The sequence below is a fragment of the Haliotis rubra genome, unplaced genomic scaffold (assembly GCF_003918875.1).
Source record: "Haliotis rubra isolate DU_JTF1 unplaced genomic scaffold, ASM391887v1 Scf312, whole genome shotgun sequence".
Lineage (NCBI taxonomy): Eukaryota > Metazoa > Mollusca > Gastropoda > Lepetellida > Haliotidae > Haliotis > Haliotis rubra.
Genome location: NW_025766983.1, coordinates 928,583 through 946,689, shown reverse-complemented (window position 1 = coordinate 946,689; position 18,107 = coordinate 928,583). Strand labels below are relative to the sequence as shown.

Below are 18,107 nucleotides of genomic sequence, written 5' to 3'. Positions count from 1 at the left end.
CTTTCTATGGCTTATCAACTAACTCTTATCTGAAAACAATTTTACTGAGTTGAATATAGTTACATGTTTAGCCCTGTGAAATGGAATCTGGACAACTTCATGATAGGGGAAAAAGATGATGTGTGCCAAATTATTGCTATTATTTACAACAGTTCCTCTATTTCTTTCCATGAATATATGTTTATGATTTTCAGGCTCTCCAGCATTACTCAACATAATCAGCATGATATAAACCTACCTCTTCAAGATGTTAAGGTTCATTACATAATAATGAAGGAATATGGCACTGCAATAGTTTAGCTCTATCTGCATGTAAAATTTACAAACATATTTCACATGTACAGATGTAACAAAACATGGAAATGTTTCAGTCTTCAAATCAGTCTTGAGTTTTATATTCAAGGCATTGATATCATAACAGTAAGGAAGTGAACATCCTCTCCTTTACCACACAGAACATGCCCCTTTAACAAGACTTAGAGTCCACTATAACTTAACTCAGAGACATGGAGAAACTAGCATTACATGGAACCACATAGTACCATTCGTCAGAAGAAATCAAAATAAAATAGTAAATATTTTATGGAAATACCTTACAGGATTTCCCAAATCAACCTAATGAAACCATTTTTCTTGGTTTAAGCATCATTTATCACAGTCATAATATTCTATGTTTTCTATACAGAAGAATTATTAGCTTAGTAAGAGACAGGTATTCAGTCAAGAACTTCCTTTGGCAAATAACTGTAACAGCACACAAAGGCATTCAACACACATTGTAACAATCAATATATTTACACACACACACACTCACACAAAACAAAAAGTACCCAATACAAAAAAGCAACAAAGCAGACACATTTGCCTTAACCAAGGCATGCCTGCAACAATGGCTACAAGATTTGATAAACAGCAACTGGTCCTTATCAATACATAAGGTGGAAACTTGATGCACAACCTCAAATAATCCAATATCTAATGGATATGTTTCATCAATACAGGTTTGTATACACCATGTCCTTCATTACACCTGATTGGATAGGTTCACTATGTCTTCATACCAGGGACAAGTATTTCTGTGCAACATGTACAAAAGATTGCTGTCAAACTCTACACAATATTTTGAAAGTCAGTGAGTGAGTGAGTGAGTGAGTGAGTGAGTGAGTGAGTGAGTGAGTGAGTGAGTGAGTGAGTGAGTGAGTGAGTGAGTGAGTGAGTGAGTGAGTGAGTGAGTGAGTGAGTGAGTGAGTGAGTGAGTGAGTGAGTGAGTGAGAGTTATATCACAACATGGCAGCTTAACATGGAAGTGATGGGTCTTCAGTGAAACCATAGAAATAACTGGGAAATAACATGGAAATAACTGGGACAAATGCAAACCTGGGATTCGAAACCCAACGGTTTCCTGCATGCAAAGCGACACAACGCTGCAAAGAGAATTCTGCCACCTCAGGCAACTTGGCCATCTCTGCTCCAGCCAAATGTAGAATCGCACATATTTCATGCACAGTTAACTCTGTGCAATGCTAAATCTGACTTTGGTACCTATTACACAACTCACTTTGTAGGCTGGCTAGAAATAGATATATATCACTATTACACAGAGAGTGGACTTATTCACAGGTGAGAGGAACATAGTGCATACAAACCTTGGAAGTACCAACAATGTTTGTCATAGATAAACAACATTTAAAATCGGCAATGCCAACGCCTGGAAACATTCATCATTTAACGATGGACAAGCTAGGCCAATGCTTTTGTCTCAAGCACCATGAACTATGGCTGTGAAGTATGAGAAACAACATTCGCTAATGAAATTGAACACATCCACCTCAAGTTCTTAAAATGAATTCTGAAAGTGCACTGAAAATCAACAATTTCTGCTGTCTATGGGGAATTGGGAAGATATCCATTATATATCAACAGATTTGCCAGAGTTATAAAGTACTGGTTCAAGTTACAACTTTCAAATAATCATGTCTTGAAAATTTGTTATGACATCATGCTAGAATGTTGCATTAGAGGAGTTAAAAACTGGGTCAAATTAAATCAAATTAAATTAAATTAAGGGTTAATTTTGTTAAATCTTTTTTATTTAAACATGGTTTTGGTTTTGTAAGGCTGTTTCCTGATTGTTCTGATGCAAACTAATTTTGTAAAGTGTTTAAACAACGAATGATTTATGAATATGTACAGAAATGGAAAAGTGATTTTGTCCAACGTACTAAACTTGCTTTGCATAATGATATTAAACAATTTATTCTATGAAACATATCTTAACTATCTAATACCATGTATCTCGTTTTATATGACATGTCTAACAACATCATCTCATAAATTAAAAATTGAATTAGGTCGCTGTTTAAATATTCATAGAAATGTTAGATTGTATGAATTTAGTAATGAACATGGCATTTCTGTAATTGAAGATGAATTTCACTTTATTTGTGTGTGTAAAAAGTATGATGTTCATAGAGTCAAAATATACAAGTTGTTATTTTTGGGAGTGTCCATCAAAACAAACTTATAAAGCTGTTGCAGTCTACTGATAAAAATACTCTTTGTTCTCAGCAAAATTAAAAGAATGTATGTATCGCAAATAATTCATGTCCTGCCTCATACTCTGTGCACATTATATATTTATCATTTATACTGTAGATGAGGGGGTCGAGGAACCCAAGTCTCTGAAATAAACTCTGTTCTGATCCATCAATAATGTCCACAAATGTCTCAACATGTAAAAATCCATTTTAGTCCCAAACAAAATTTTATTAATTTTCACACAAAACAAACTAACACTAAATCATACTTTTGGAAAACATAAGTTTCAGTAAACAGATGAATATTCAATGTTTGTGAAACTTTCTTGGTTTATTCTAACACAATCACAACTCTTTTCAATTTACGTATTTTCAATGGTCATTGAGGTGTCAAGGTTTCACTACCTCGAGCAACCACCCAGCTGTTCACATGTTTCAGCTACTGGTTCATGTGTTGACATGATGTCATTAGAGAGTATTGTCCCACTTAGTATTGCAGGTAACCACGATAGACTGTATTGCTGAGTGAGTTAAGTTGGTTTAACCCTACTTCAACTAGTATTTCAGTTATCCCAGAGCTGCTAGAGATGTAGATATTTGTCTTGCACAACCTTAGTGAATCCAACATGGTATGATGCTTACCAACCCAGGAACAATGAGGACAATCCTGGGATTCGATCCAATGGTCATATGTATGTGACATCCCACCAGGACAACTCTGCACTGCATAGACTAGTACCACAAGCAGACAGCTTGTGTTACCCTATTATCTTCATGATTGCCACTTTCTGGTAACATATAACAAGAATGTAACACAGGCAAACCCAGTAACAACTCTATTCCCTACATCTCTCGGTAAACATTTACTCAACACATACAGGATTTGTCTTCCCTGGTATATACCAAAAACAAAAGATGAATTGAAAACAAAAATATTGACTTCTATGTCTAATACAATCCAAAGCTGTGCCCACTCACACATGCAAGCACACACACAAAATAAACAACAAAAACATAAAATACACAAAAATATATTTGAAAAAACATCTACTGGAGAAATACATCCTTTGCTGAAAGAGTGTAAATGTTGTATATGGCTGCAGCAATATGCCAGGTATATCACACCCTGTGAATAGTTTTGACCAGTACCTGCAGGAACAAGCAATGATCTATGCCATGGGGGCACAACATGTTGTGTCCACTTAGACTGTCTGCAAAATGTGGATGCAAGCTGAAATTTTAACCAACTTATTCATAACCCAATCCCGTTGTCAGCAAGATTTGGAAAATGAAAAAAACGAACTATCAGAAACAACAACCCATTCAAACAAATTAATCGTAACTGTAAGATGGTCATAAGTCAAAGCATTATGGTTAAGATTTTGGGCTAAAAACTCATTTTGCAAGTGATTCCTGGAAACCTAAAACAAGGCATGTATAGACACTATAGGCATTCTAAACGATCTGGTCCTAGCACATCACTGGCCATCACAGACTGACATGATACAAACTGTACTGTGACTTCCGACTGTGACTTCTGTCTGGGATTCTGACTATGACTTCTGTCTGCTATTCTGACTGTGACTGACCTTCTTGGTTTGATTTTGCAATAACCCTGTTCCTGTGTTTGTCCTGAATACTGTCTTTGTACAAAACACCACACTTTGGTGACTCAGTTAATAGGCTTGCTGAAAATAACATCATATTTTTGTTACATCCACATATGCATGTGAAGCTGATATGCAGAGAAACCCTGGAAAACTGGACCTTGTAATCCAAAAACTCCTTTCCAGATTGTAAGTGACTGGAAAAGTGACATATAAAAACAGGACATCCATACCTAAGATTCCACCTTCCAGGAATTTGTTAATCCAGACTATATTCCTGGAAGTGTACCATCAGATATACGGAGTGAGTCAGTTGGCTCAAATTCCTCTTTGAACAGCAATGCAGTAATAAGCATCTATAAAGAGTCCAAAGTGATGTCTTTGACTTCTTAGATGCTTATCTGTGATCACATTGATGGTTTTGGCAGGCCATTATAATCAAGGAAGCTAGGAATGGAACTCACAATCCCTGGATTCTGGCACATATAAGGGACATAACTCTTCACAGCACCTGCACTGGCTGTCTACTGACTGACTGAGTTTGGTTTTACACCACTTTTAGCAATATTCCAGCAACATCACGGTGGGGTACACCAGAAATGGGCTTCACACATTGTACCCATGTGGGGATTCGAACCCGGGTCTTCAGGGTGACGAGCCAACGCTTTAACCACTAGGCTACCCCACCGCCCCACTGGCTGTGTAGGTTAACAGGGCTTCACTGTTCATAATGCATCACAATCAATGGATTCTTGCACACATAAGGGAAACAACTCTTCACAGCACCTCCACTGGCTGTCCAGGTCAACAGTGCTTCACCGTTCATAATGAATCACAATAACTGGATTCTGACACATGTAAGGGCCACAACTCTTCACAACACCTACACTGGTTTCACCGTTCATAATGAATCACAATAACTTGATTCTGGCACATGTAAGGGCCACAACTCTTCACAGAACCTCGACTGGCTGGCCAGATTAACAGTGTTTCATTAATGAGAATGAAGTTTGTCTTTGAGGTAAACAATGTAAGTGACAAATCATGGAATCCCCATCATGTCCAGCAGTGCGTTGATCTTGGTGTTGAGCCAGTTGGTCTGTTTCTTTCGTAGCCCCTGTATCCAGTCAGCTGGGAGGTGAGAGTAGCCCACCCTCCCCCCTAGCACCGCCCCTGCCACACAGGTGTTGCTGTTGCTGTCACCGGCCTCGTGAATCAGCTTCATCACAAACTCCCTGAATAGACAAGTTCAGCACAGTTATGGCTATGTTTAGGTCTTTAGCAACTGTCTTATTGTGTATGAATCATGGTGTCTTAAAGAAGGGTCCAGTCTGATGATATTTTTTCATTTTCTCTTTATATACTCATGGAAACAAATAAGGGAACACATGAAAGTACAAGTGTTCTTTTATCTATTTCCAGAATTTCACCCACAGTGCAATACATACCTTGTGAAGAAAGCTGGAAAAGAATAAAGGAACACCTGTAATTTCATGCGTTCCCTTATTTGTTTCCATGAGTATATATATTGCTACATATTTGTACAAAGTTGCACATTGATACATTCTACAGGTATATTGTAAGAACGCTCCAAAATTTCAACATGAAATTTAACAGTAAAAAGGTTATGCTACTGTGACCAGAGTAATCAGTTCTCAAACTGCAGATGTACACATTAAAGGTACATTTGAAAATATTCATAGTCAAAATGCAACAAACACTGTAAAATTATGAACATAACATGTCATTCAGGTTGATTTTATGGGATATTACTTGAGATCAAAAGGTACCCATAGCTTGGACACAAAAAAATATTCAGCTTCAGAAACCCAAAGAGAGAGTGAGTGAGTGAGTTTAGTTTTACTCCGCTTTTAGCAATGTTTAGCAATATTTAGCAATATTCAGCAATATTCAGCTGGGACCACTAGAAATGGGCTTCACACATTGTATCGAATCGAACCTGGGTCTTGGGCGTGACGAGCAAACACTTTAACCACTAGCCTACCCCACCGCCCCCACCAAAAGAGAGAATGAGAGAGGAGAATGTATCAACAATGACAATATTAAAAATCAATATACTAACAAGAAGCTTTTTACAGAGACAGATGGTCTCGACATTTTCTCAAGCTTTGATCATCCATTCTCTACATGTTGCCATAGTGTAGTGTGGCATAAAACAGCATGCTCTCCCACCCTCTTACCTGTAACTGTCTTGTGTGTGAAGAGCCAACATGGCTGCTGCTAGAGGCTTGTAGGTGTGGCTCATTCTGTTTGACTCATTTGTCTTCAGGCTGCAAGATATCACAGATGAATATTAACCACTACAACATTCGACTACCCTTGCAGATACTTTTATAACAAAGTTTCCTCATGTTTGCTGAAACTGAAACTGAATTAGCAATGTTCCAGAAATATCATGATGGTGACACCATCAGTGGGCATGATATACTGGACCCATGGAATTACACCTGGGACTTCAGCACAACAACCAATTACTTCAGAAAGTTACTCCTCTTAAACAAAGTAATAACATTAATCCCTCTTGGTAGACAGTTCTGATCAAAATGATCACAGTTGAACAAGTTTGATTGCAAACAGTTTGGTATTTTACATAGTCAAGCACCATCCTGCTCCCATTCAGCATTATTACAGCCTTAAGTAATATATGTACAGTGATATCTCTATAAAATGTTCCATTTCTATTAAATCTACCACTTTGACCTCATTTTATTAGTGTTAGTAAAATAGCATGACTTATTCAAAAAATATTTTGCATAAGTTTTTAAGTTTCTTACCATAATACTCATGCCATTCAGTAAATATATATACCGGTATGTCAAAAGTGATTGTCCTGCATATCAATTTGCCAAATACCATATCAGATTCTTGGCACCTCTACAAAATAATACTGTCCAAATAGCACTGTGCTCTACTATAGAACCAAGCCATATCAAGAGCTTACAGGTAAGCTGCTAACAGATAATGAATAATTCACGATGAGCATTACCTTAATTGTGTTTCCATGTATGCGAGAAATGAGTGTAAAGTTTCACAGTTTCAAGGACAAGGTCTAACATAGTATCAGTGCTAACCCTCCTCCTGTCAGAGGCCAGCAGGAACTGAGAACTTACTGTAAGTATAGACTAATATAGCATGGGCCTCTACCTTGAGTGAAAGGCAAATAACACCCATACTATATGGCCAGACAAAATGTATGCAAACATGAAGTAGCTGTAATAGAAACTTTCAAGAGCCATTACTGAGTGTGTACTGTTTTCTCCATATGAATAATGTTAGATAAAAATATCGGATCATGGTTCTCCTACAATGAATAATTCAAGGAAACAAAGCAAATATGGACTAAATAAATTCACATTATCATCATGATATATACAAGGGCCAGACTTTAATTATTTGTCTTCTCAGACAGAGAAATATCTCAGATGAGATATCTTTGTTTTATTTTGTTTTCCAAAACTTTCTAAATAGGAGATAGCATATCCATTGAGTCAAACAGTTAAAGGTCACATGCAACCAAAAAATCAAACATAATTAAAACACAATTATCACTTATTCATGACATACATTGCTGATTATGAAAAAAACATATAAACAAAATTATAAGCGTACAATCGTAAATCAAAAGTGCAATATTTTGTACTTGGGTTTACTTCCCTCGAAACGAAGCACCCGGGATACCGAACCCAGTCAGAGCGGGTGGGTGTGCACTCAAGTGTAACGGCTGGTTCATTTGTAGATGCCCTCACGGCTCATTGTGTGTGTATATCGCGTTCATTTTTCAACTGTATAAGTTTAATTTGCATTTTGATGATTTGTTTTGGTAAGTCCATACCGAAAGGTATCAAAATCTGCAAAGTTGTGTTTTATGTTGCATGTGACCTTTAAAACAATTGTATGAAGGGGTGACTACTATTGCTACTTTCACTATTGCGATATCACTGCAATACTATCTCCTACTAATGCCATAGTATTGTGACTGTATTCAACCAGGTTTATGCGTGCTGATATTAATCAATACAATAGAAATTTAAAACAACATACAGCTGACAATGTCAAGGTCAGTTATTTATTCTCCCAGTAACATCGCTCCCAGCAGCTGGCAAGCACCTAAAGAAAACTATGTCAATAAAGAATATAATTAACCGACAGACATAACAAACTGAATTTTGGGCCGTGGCTTCTTGCTGTAAATTTTAGTTGAAATGTGTATACCAAACTATGGTTATAACACACTAAACTAAGTGGTCTCTTTGAATTTGGTATAACTGTAATTTACTGTGTTACAACCATCTTGAAAACATTACCTCTACCCCAATCTAATGGTGTCTGTATATTTTGTTGTATGTCTGTCTGGTATTACTGATGTCATATTGATGTCTGTGGTGTTCGAAGTTATTAATGTTGACATATTTAAAAGGACTTCAATGTTTATATGTTAATGGAGTAACAAACATTCATAGATTGATAATACATTGTGCCATTTGAGACTGAAAAAAACAAGGCAGCTTTGAGCAGGTGATCTGGATATTGGCGCTATAAATAAATAAATATATATATATATAAATAAATAAATAATAAACATAAAAAACCATAGTGCACACTCTGGGTACATCCTCAACAGGTACATGTATTTACATAACACGTCCACCATTTGAAGTGAACTGCCAAGCTGCTATATCGCACATTGATATGGGGAATACTGCAGGCACTGTGTCAAATATTGTTTAAACAATACCCAAACTGAACCCATCACCATTTAACAAACCCATACAATATTAAGATAACACCCACCTTCCTATGTCTGATATATTGATCTGTGTCATCATCTCGTCTCTGAGTTCATCATCCGACAGATACTGTAGGCCACATTTACTCGCCTGGGCCAGAATATCCTTTGGCTCGAGTTGCCTCCCCTGAATTTCAACACAACAGGTTAATAAAATTCAATCCCAATCACAGCTAAAAAGAAAGGTGTTTTGCAGTGCACATTCAAATCCACACAAACCTTGTCCACTTAAAGTTCTCATAATCTCATTGTTATAATTTCATTAATCACTTTTAAGGATCGTATGGTAAGGTTTGGTAACTTGGTTGATACATGTCATCATATCCAAATTGTGTTCATCGATGATCATGATGTTGATCACTGGGTTGTCAGATCCAGACTAGATTATTTATAGGCTGCCACCTTTTAGCTGGAATATTGCTGAGTATGGCATTAAAGAACAAACAAACAAAAAATCTAAGGAAGAACGCAGGGAGAAAGACAATTACGGAAAAGTTCATACAGAACCCATCCTGTCCAACATGACAGTAAAATGTCCTTACTTAAAGACATGCCTTTACCTCGATATTTGGATGAAACATTGCAGATTTAACTCACTCACTCTTACCTGTAAGAAGGAGTTTCTTGTATTAAGACCTATCTTCAACAAGGGCTTCATGTATAGTTTTTCAATGTTTACACCAAAGTCTGAACCAAACAATCCAGTGACAAATATTGTGAGCATCAAGTCACACCTTCAGGGTACGGTGACATGTAAATATTCACGTCAGTAAGCTTGACCACCCAATCCATTTGACTGCCTCTTACTACCAACATAAGTTGCTAGAGACCTGTCTAACACATGAATCCCAAAAGGAGGATCCCTTGTAACAAAACTGACCTGTAACAGCATTGCTATGACGACAGAGATGACGACACAGCTGGCCACACATCGACTGTCTGAATGTGTGGCTCGGCAGATTCTGACAGCGTTCTCCGTCACCTCCCCCAGGTTGTGGAAGAACGGGACACCTAGGAATAATTGAAGCTGACATTTGACACACTCATAATGGACTTGTAATTATAGGGTAGATAGGGCAGAGTGATCAGTGTTAGGACTGTATCATATTTTGATGACACCTCCCTGTCAATGTAAGATCATTTTCATGATCCATGCCCACCCTACAAGAACTGACCAGTCCCTAAATAATGTTCAAATGATGAACAAATTATTTGAGAAGTTAATATAATGTTTTTTGGTCCTCCATTTAGTTGTCTTAAATTTGTGCAATCCCCTTCTCTCTTTGTTTCAATGTTTCCCCTTTCCTCAACTTTATACTGTTGATCCACACTTATTCCAATGAGATCATTATTAAACTATTTATCACACCGAAACTATCACAGTAAACAACGTAATGCAAAACAACAATAATACTTTGGGGTCAGTCTTTCAAGAGATTACTGAAGTCAAAGAAAACCAAACCCATTTACATTTCAGCAGTGATTATGCAATTTATTTACATACCTAATTAGATAATTCACTGACAGAAAAGGACAGTGCTGGATCTAGCAGCTGACAATTCAGACAATCTAGCCAGTATAGAAATAGTGCATGATGATAATTGTCTTTATTGCTAAAATCACCATATTGCTGAGTAATGAACATAAGAGTGAGTGAGTGAGTTTGGTTTTACGCCGCTTTTAGCAATATTCCAGCAACTTCACGGCGGGGGACACCAGAAATGGGCTTCACACAATGTACCCATGTGGGGATTCGAACCCGGGTCTTCGGCGTGACGAGCCAACGCTTTAACCACTAGGCTACCCCACCGCCCAAATGAACATAAGAAGTATCAGAGTTCAGTATGGTCAAAATGCAATGGTCAAATCAAGGTCAGAATTTTAAATATATGTGGAACCCCAGTAAAAGTACTTGCACCACATTTAATTCAATTTTAAACACAAATTGTTGAGTAATAGCCACAGAAAGTAATTTTCAATGTGGATGCCAAGAAGCTTTCAAGGAAATTCAAATGATTGGTGGGAACAAGAATGTAAATTTTACAGTAAACAAATGTAAATTTTAAAGCAGCTACATCACCAAGGCATGGCAGAATGTATCCCAATTGTGTAGATTGGTGCTCATGCTGTTGATCAGTGGACTGTCTGGTCCAGATGTGATTATTTACAGACCGCCACCATATAGCCGGGAATATTGCTGAATGTGACATACAACAACAAACCAAACCAAATCATTAGACATGTTCATACCAAGGATAGCTGTCCTGATAATAGCACCATTGTCTGTACCAAAGTGGTCACACACGCTGACGGAGGCCGTACTGAAGCTGCGGAGATCAGGGTTGGCTTGTCTGGGTGGCTGTTGTTTCCACACATCCTCGTCAAACAGGCTCTCCGTGTCACTGAAGTCAAACCCATTCTCCACAGGCAGTTCCTCAGTCAGTATCCTGACAGCCGTACCATGAGGGTCCTCCACAAACGCTTTGTGTTTCAGGATCTGATACATAATGTTTTCAGTTAGCGTTCATTCTCAAATCATCAAAAGAATCTGTTAAACCAGACCCTGTTCATCTCTGAAGATCTGGGTTAGAACTGGTCTTCATCAACCTGTGCTTGTCATAAGAGGTGACAAACAGAACTGGGTTGTAAGGCTCACTGACTTTGGTGATATATGCCATCTCTTTATTCAATGCTCATGATGTCATCCACTGGGATCTTGTCTGGTCAACACTCAGGTATTTAAGGACTATTACCAAAGCTTAAGTATAGCTGAGGGCCGATTTAAAAAAAAAATATGGCAATATTCACTCCACAATACAATGTTAGCAGCATGACTACCTAAACTTTTATGTTCTTCAACATATTAATATTAGTCAGAGACTAAGGGTCTTGAGTTAACAGCAATGAAAAAGTGATTATTTATCAGGCAGTTCAGTTGGTCATTTGACAAAATGGGTACCCTTCACACAATATGAAAGAAATAGAACTTGAACCTACTTTCTGGACAGTTTCACTGAGGACCACACCCTCAGAGTCTCCTAGCTCAGGGAAGCCTTTCTTTGACCAGTCCCGCAGCTTTTTGGCAAAGTCCAGTTCATCCACAACTCCGCCCCAGGACAACACAGACTCCATCACAAGCATCTGAAACATAGCACTAGATACAGAAAAATGTTTGCTGATGTACAGTGATTTTATCTTTGTGTTGCATCTCGGAAAAACATCTTAATTCTGCAGCGATAGTCTGATTCTAATATAAAGGAGAACTGTCAAAATGTGTTTGCAGTGGGTAGATGAGGGATTTGTTCCTTCCCAACACCAAACCCCTTCACATCTGACTGTCACTATTACTGAATCCAGCTCTCCTACTCAAGACTGCAGGTGACCTTACGTTATCCACTACGCCATGTATATTCGTCCTTTCACTATAGATACATTTAGTCATCTCTATTCACAGCCTAGTTACTGGAAACCTCTTATATTTGGGAATAATACAACAGAGAGGTTAAGAGATCTGTGAAAATATTGCTGATGAAGTTGATACATTATCTTATCCTTATGATAAGACTAGACAGTTACTAAAACAATGCAAAAATACAAAAGCAGGCTAGTGGACTCAAAAAGTATTTGGCACAGACTGGATAAAATCGTTCAACTGCTCACTTTCTACAGCTGATCGTTCATAATTACTCTATGAACATGTATAAGCAACTGGAAAACCTACTTCAAGATATCATTAATGTTTGGGGGCTATCCTAACATGCTCTCCTATCATACTTTCAAACTCATTGCAGTCATAACTTGTTCGTAGGCCAAGTGATCTTGTCAATCATGTCACAAAGATCACCTTAACCATTTATATAAGCACTGTTTTAAGCATGTGAACCCATACTAATTAACATTAAGGTGAGATACAGTGACCGAAGCAAAACCTAAAGAGCACATACAGATGACAAACTTACAAAGACATCAAAGTTGCTAGTCCAGTCCCCCTTCCTCCATCGAACACGATGCTCATCGTGAACGATGTCCATGTAGCTGATGCTGTCTTTGCTGTAGTAGAAGTCACACTCATCCGGGGACATCCACCTGGTTGCCACGCCGATAGCATCACCTATTGCAGCACCATAGATGACACCTGAAGCAGGAAGGTAGGGACTTGTAGTTAATGGCCATAATAAACCATCAACAAATTAATGATCAGTGAGTTGGTATTTCACTTAAGAGTGTTGAAAAATCATTTTCCTAACTTGTTATGCGAGTTCCAGAAATATCACCTTCAGCGGACAACCTTCAAATGAAGCTGATCTTTGAATTTGAAACAGGTTTGAAAGAGTGGAAACATCACAAGTATACATGTATATGATAAATGCAAATGATAGCAGTGGAATGTTTACAGCCATATTCTGAATTTGCTTGTGTATTAGTTGAACAGAATGCCATGTTATGTAGCTACATGTATTTGTTCAACTTATCGTAAGAAATATAGGCAGGTGGTGTACATTTAATGAAATAAAAGGTTTTTGATTATTTCTAGATCTATGTATGACAAAGTACCAGTACATCAAGGTTATGATTGCAAAGGAATATTCTTTGGGTTTTTTATTTTGTTATTATTTGCAAATGGAATCCGATTAACAGCATAGTATAGGCTATAGTATAAGCTAGCAGAATATAGTGATTGATGGGTCTATTAGAGCATATATCTATAAAGTCTTTTAGTCTGAAGTTAATGAGTTTACATCTCAGTTTAATTATGCTGGGGTATTTTTCTCAGCCATTGATAGTATTTCAAAACACATTTTTTTAGAAAAGCCTTAAATTATGTAATGCAATTTTGAAGGATAAAAATGCAAACTTATGATAGAAAACATCATTCGAATTATTTGATCCCTTTGTTGAAATGTTATGCTTATGACTATTCTGGCTCTAAAGAATAGCACTCAACAACTGGACTGAAATTTATTTGGGAACTTATAAAAATGTACATTTTGTATTGTGTATTAATGACATATTACATGCACATTTTCAGAAAAAACATTATGACATATTATGAGTATTTTGAAATATGTATGATCGAGATCACACCTGATGTGGATTTAAATGTAAATGAATCAATGCTCCTTCTGTTTCTTTGTCATCAACAATTGGACTAAGCTATTTCACAATATATGTTAGTGAGAGGCACCTAATATAAGTAATAGCAGAGACCATATAACAAGATTATATAGTCTCTGGTAATAGTTAGATTATCTATACAATAATAATAATAATAGTCCATTTATCATGTGCATTGCTCCATGCACAATGCATGATCGAAACGCCCAAACAATCTGATTATTATTACCCAGGATAACCCAAGCTGCCTGTTAGGCACTAAAGGGTTATAGTTACATGATTTTATCCCACCGGGTACCCATTTTCTGCTGGGTGAACAGAGGCAATTTTGAACAAACTCACTTGCCCAAGGTGAGACCACATGTATTACATGTGCTTCATTGTCGGGCAGGACTGAAGTCCTAGAAACTCTAAGGAGTCAACCTGCCATTCAGAGTCACCCATCCAAGGACTCTCCACGCCCAATGTTGCTGAACTTCACCAGATTTGTGACCTAAGCTCCATGCAGGGGACCATGTGCCACCACAATCAGACATATAGTTTGTTGTCTGAAGCTGTCAGACTGATGGGAGACCTGACTAATGGCAGGATAACCTTAAAATTTTACTTCCATTTAAATTTGCTTGTTCTGTGTAAATCATGTGTAGAGTTTTCCTGATGCCTTACCTATAATTCTATCTCTCAGTTGGAAGGCATCCAGTTCAGAGGCCCCGTACGGGGGCAACAGAGGAGTCTTGATCCGCATAGGTGTATTGGTGGTATCGGTCTGCTCCTGTATGTACTGTATCTGGGCAGAATGGGGATTTATCACAGAACTCTGCAACTGGTTGCCCCGCACTCGGGGGAACACATTCAGTGGAGTTGAAGGTCTTTTTGGCACATCAATGATTGAAACTTTATAAAGTTTCCGTAGAAAATGTAATGTCTCTTTTGACCCCTCACTGCAAATAGCTTGAGGAGGGGACTCAAGCTTGTTTCCGTTTGCTATGAGCAAAGTCAATGTTTTACTGGCTCCGAGAGATAATGGTAGGAGTTTTAATTTGTTGTTGGACACATTGAGTTTGGACAAAGCTTCCATATTCCCCATTTCATCAGGTAGCTCCTTAAGTTGATTGTGAGACAGATCAATACATTCCAGTTTTACTAGATGTACAAAAGATTCTGGAAGACTTCGAAGAACATTGTTACTAAGCAACAGAGTTCGGAGATGGAAAAGAAGCCCAAAGCTCTCTGGCAATGTCTGGAGTCTGTTGTAACTGAGATCTATATGTGACAGATGCGGTAGACGCAACGGTAACTCTGGTGGTAGCTCGGAGATGGCGTTGAAGGATACGTTCATCTTCTCGTACAGAGACACAGAATCCCGTATGCCCCATGGCAGTTCTGTTAACATCGACTCGTGTGCTTCACCTTTCAAATGCTGAAACATGACATTGAGTTTCATTATAAGTGACAGTTCTAAGGCTTGATTTCTACACATCAAATTTTATGATAAAAAGAATATTGCACAATATGGCATGCAGTAAATCAGTGATTATTGCTTTATACCTCTTTCAGTAATACTTTAACCATAGACCTGTGAAGATCCGTGTTAGAATTGATCTTCAGCAACCCATGCTTGTCGTAAGAGGTAAATAACAGGATCGAGTGGTCAGGCTCGATGACTTGGTTGACACATATCATTGTATTCCAGTTGCGTATATTGATGCTCATGCTGTTGATCACTGGATTGTGTGATCCAGACACGATTATTTATAAACTGCTGCCATATAACTGGAATATTGCTGAGTGTGAGCATCAAACAACAAACCAAACAACCAACCAACTTCAATTCAACCATACCATAATGTTAAATATAGAGTCTGTGTCAAAACTTTTGGAGACTGCAAGCCCACACATGGCTCCATCAGATTCATCTAGAGCTTCATTATTATTATTATTGTTATAATTTGCTCATGAAAGTAGCACAGCATTGTAGCAAAATGCATCAACCTACTTTACAGAACTGCTTATAAGATATCTTCTTGCTCAGGTTGAGCTCTTTTCTTTCATCAGCTCTAACTGGGGCGAAGTCATGAGCCTCAATATTCCCCATCTTCACGTCAGTAGGATCGGCTTGACTGTGAATTCAGTGGATAAAAAGTCCAGTGTTACTGGACTGGACATTTTGTTTCAGAAGGGTAAAATCTGCAATGAAATACAACAATCATAATTTATGGATAAGTAGCATGGTAATACTACAGTTTGACCAAAGTAAAAGCTAAAGTGAAGCACAATTACATATCAAATGACAGCCTGAACTGACTGGACTTATATTTATACTCAGGCCACTATTAGCCACATCCGAGGTGCAAAACATTTCGACAACTTAATACATATAATGATGGGACAGACATGAAACATCCTTGCCAAGCATGCAACTAATGATCAAGACATGTAACTTATTAACACTGGGATCACACAATTCCTGCTCCTTTGAATCTGGCTGCCAGGATATTGACTGCAAAACAAGGTATCGTCAAGAAGGACACAGTAATGATTGTTTTACACTGCTGCTACAGCAAATTACATTAAAAAAATTCACTAATTTTAGATCATTATAACCATAGTTTGTTTTACGCATCTAGACCAAATGCGCATTTAGTCCAGGAAGTGGCCAGGACCCACAATACTGTTGTTCTTTCCATCAGTTGTTAAAAGCTAGTTTGTTATAAACATTGTTTTCTGTAATTGAAATTCACAGTCCTTATTATAAAACTGGATATCTAGATAAACAGAACATTATTTGTATATTATCAATATTATGTGTTATTTTGTTAAACATAAATATTCTCCAGTAGGAAAGGTTTCTGAGTAACTCGACTTTGGGTGAGTGGATTTCAAATGTATTGAAATTTAGGGAGTACTGCACTTTACCGGGCGCACTTTTTCAGATTCATTAGAGCTGCTGGTTCCCTAACCCTAATCTTAAGGATCGTAAAGGGTGCCTAACCCTAAACCCTAACCTTAAGGATCGTAAAGGGTGGCATACCCTTACCCTAAACCCTAACCTTAAGGATCGTAAAGGGAGCAGCGAGGGCTGCGCCCGGTAAATTGCATTCTAGCCAAAATTTACATCATCTTAACACTAAGGTCCCTTTATGGAACAGGACCAACATGGTAATCTGTCTCTGGATCTACTGTCCAGTCTAGAGAATATCTGCATGCAGTACATACAATCAACATAACTTGGATAAGAATTATCCTTGGATGTGTTTGTACATTTTCGTATAAACACAAAACCTTTGCTTATTTCAGCTGCCTGCAATTAACTGAATATCATAGGGATAAAAAAAATAAGGAACAAAACGATTTTCAGATAATTTTGAACAATTGTACAAATCGGATGAACAAGTCGGTGCCTGTGATGTGTACATCCGTGTTCAGTGAACTGGACTGTCGAAGAATAAATTATGTATTTTTTCAAATGCTTCGTAACAATTATACAGGTTTTTGAGAAACGAATCTGCTTGTGAAATTATTCAGCGCTTTCACGGTCAGTATCAAGTTAAGCGGCTAGCAATGTCAAAGATGAAATCTGCGGAACCGCAAATTTCGTCTGCTACAGCAATGGAGAGCTATCAACATCTGACTCACGTCATTCTAGCGTACACTTACAAACGGACATCCTGCTCTGTAGGGTGCTAAAAGCCATTAAGAGTAGGTGTTACATCGGAAACACTGACTGGTTATACCTGTTATGCGACAGCTGTACACATCGTCATGTTTTCATGTAATCATCTGTCACAAGAGATAGGAAGAATTTCGCGTCCACGACAGCACTTGCGTAAAACGTCATCAGTTTGGTGAACGGTGAACACTAAAAACATTGCCTGTGAAATTAATGTCGATCTTTTCTCACACGAATTATTATTATTTCATCCACGCGTTTAATGTACAATTGTTAAGCAAATGAGACAATTGTGCAGATGTATATAATTTTAGAAGCTTACATGAAATCAAGTTTATTTGTAATTTTTAGAAAATACTGTTACATTATGG

General features: G+C 37.7%; 1 protein-coding gene across 2 annotated transcripts; it reads right to left on the bottom strand.

Moving 5' to 3' along the window:
- Positions 1–4,751: 4,751 nt before the first annotated feature.
- Positions 4,752–17,893, bottom strand: LOC124283294. 2 transcript variants are annotated; one of them, XM_046719323.1, is made up of 10 exons: positions 17,801–17,893; positions 16,063–16,253; positions 14,733–15,486; positions 12,911–13,086; positions 11,949–12,092; positions 11,202–11,448; positions 9,832–9,962; positions 8,957–9,078; positions 6,346–6,435; positions 4,752–5,379 (listed from the first exon to the last, which is right to left on the bottom strand). In XM_046719323.1, exons 2-10 carry the CDS (start codon positions 16,159–16,161, stop codon positions 5,187–5,189), a joined length of 1,956 nt encoding a protein of 651 aa, XP_046575279.1. In that variant the 5' UTR covers positions 16,162–16,253; positions 17,801–17,893; the 3' UTR covers positions 4,752–5,186. The 2 variants fall into 2 exon arrangements, with proteins under 2 accessions (XP_046575279.1, XP_046575280.1); XM_046719324.1 differs by having other exon boundaries at positions 17,724–17,812.
- Positions 17,894–18,107: the final 214 nt, after the last annotated feature.

Coding starts and splice junctions, on each gene's coding strand:
- LOC124283294 (XM_046719323.1), bottom strand. CDS start 16,161: ATGGGGAATATTGAGGCTCATGACTTCGCCCCAGTTAGAGCTGATGAA. Junction 15,487..16,062: donor CTTATAAGCAGTTCTGTAAA/GTAGGTTGATGC, acceptor GTCATGTTTCAG/CATTTGAAAGGTGAAGCACA. Junction 13,087..14,732: donor ACTGAGAGATAGAATTATAG/GTAAGGCATCAG, acceptor TTCCTGCTTCAG/GTGTCATCTATGGTGCTGCA.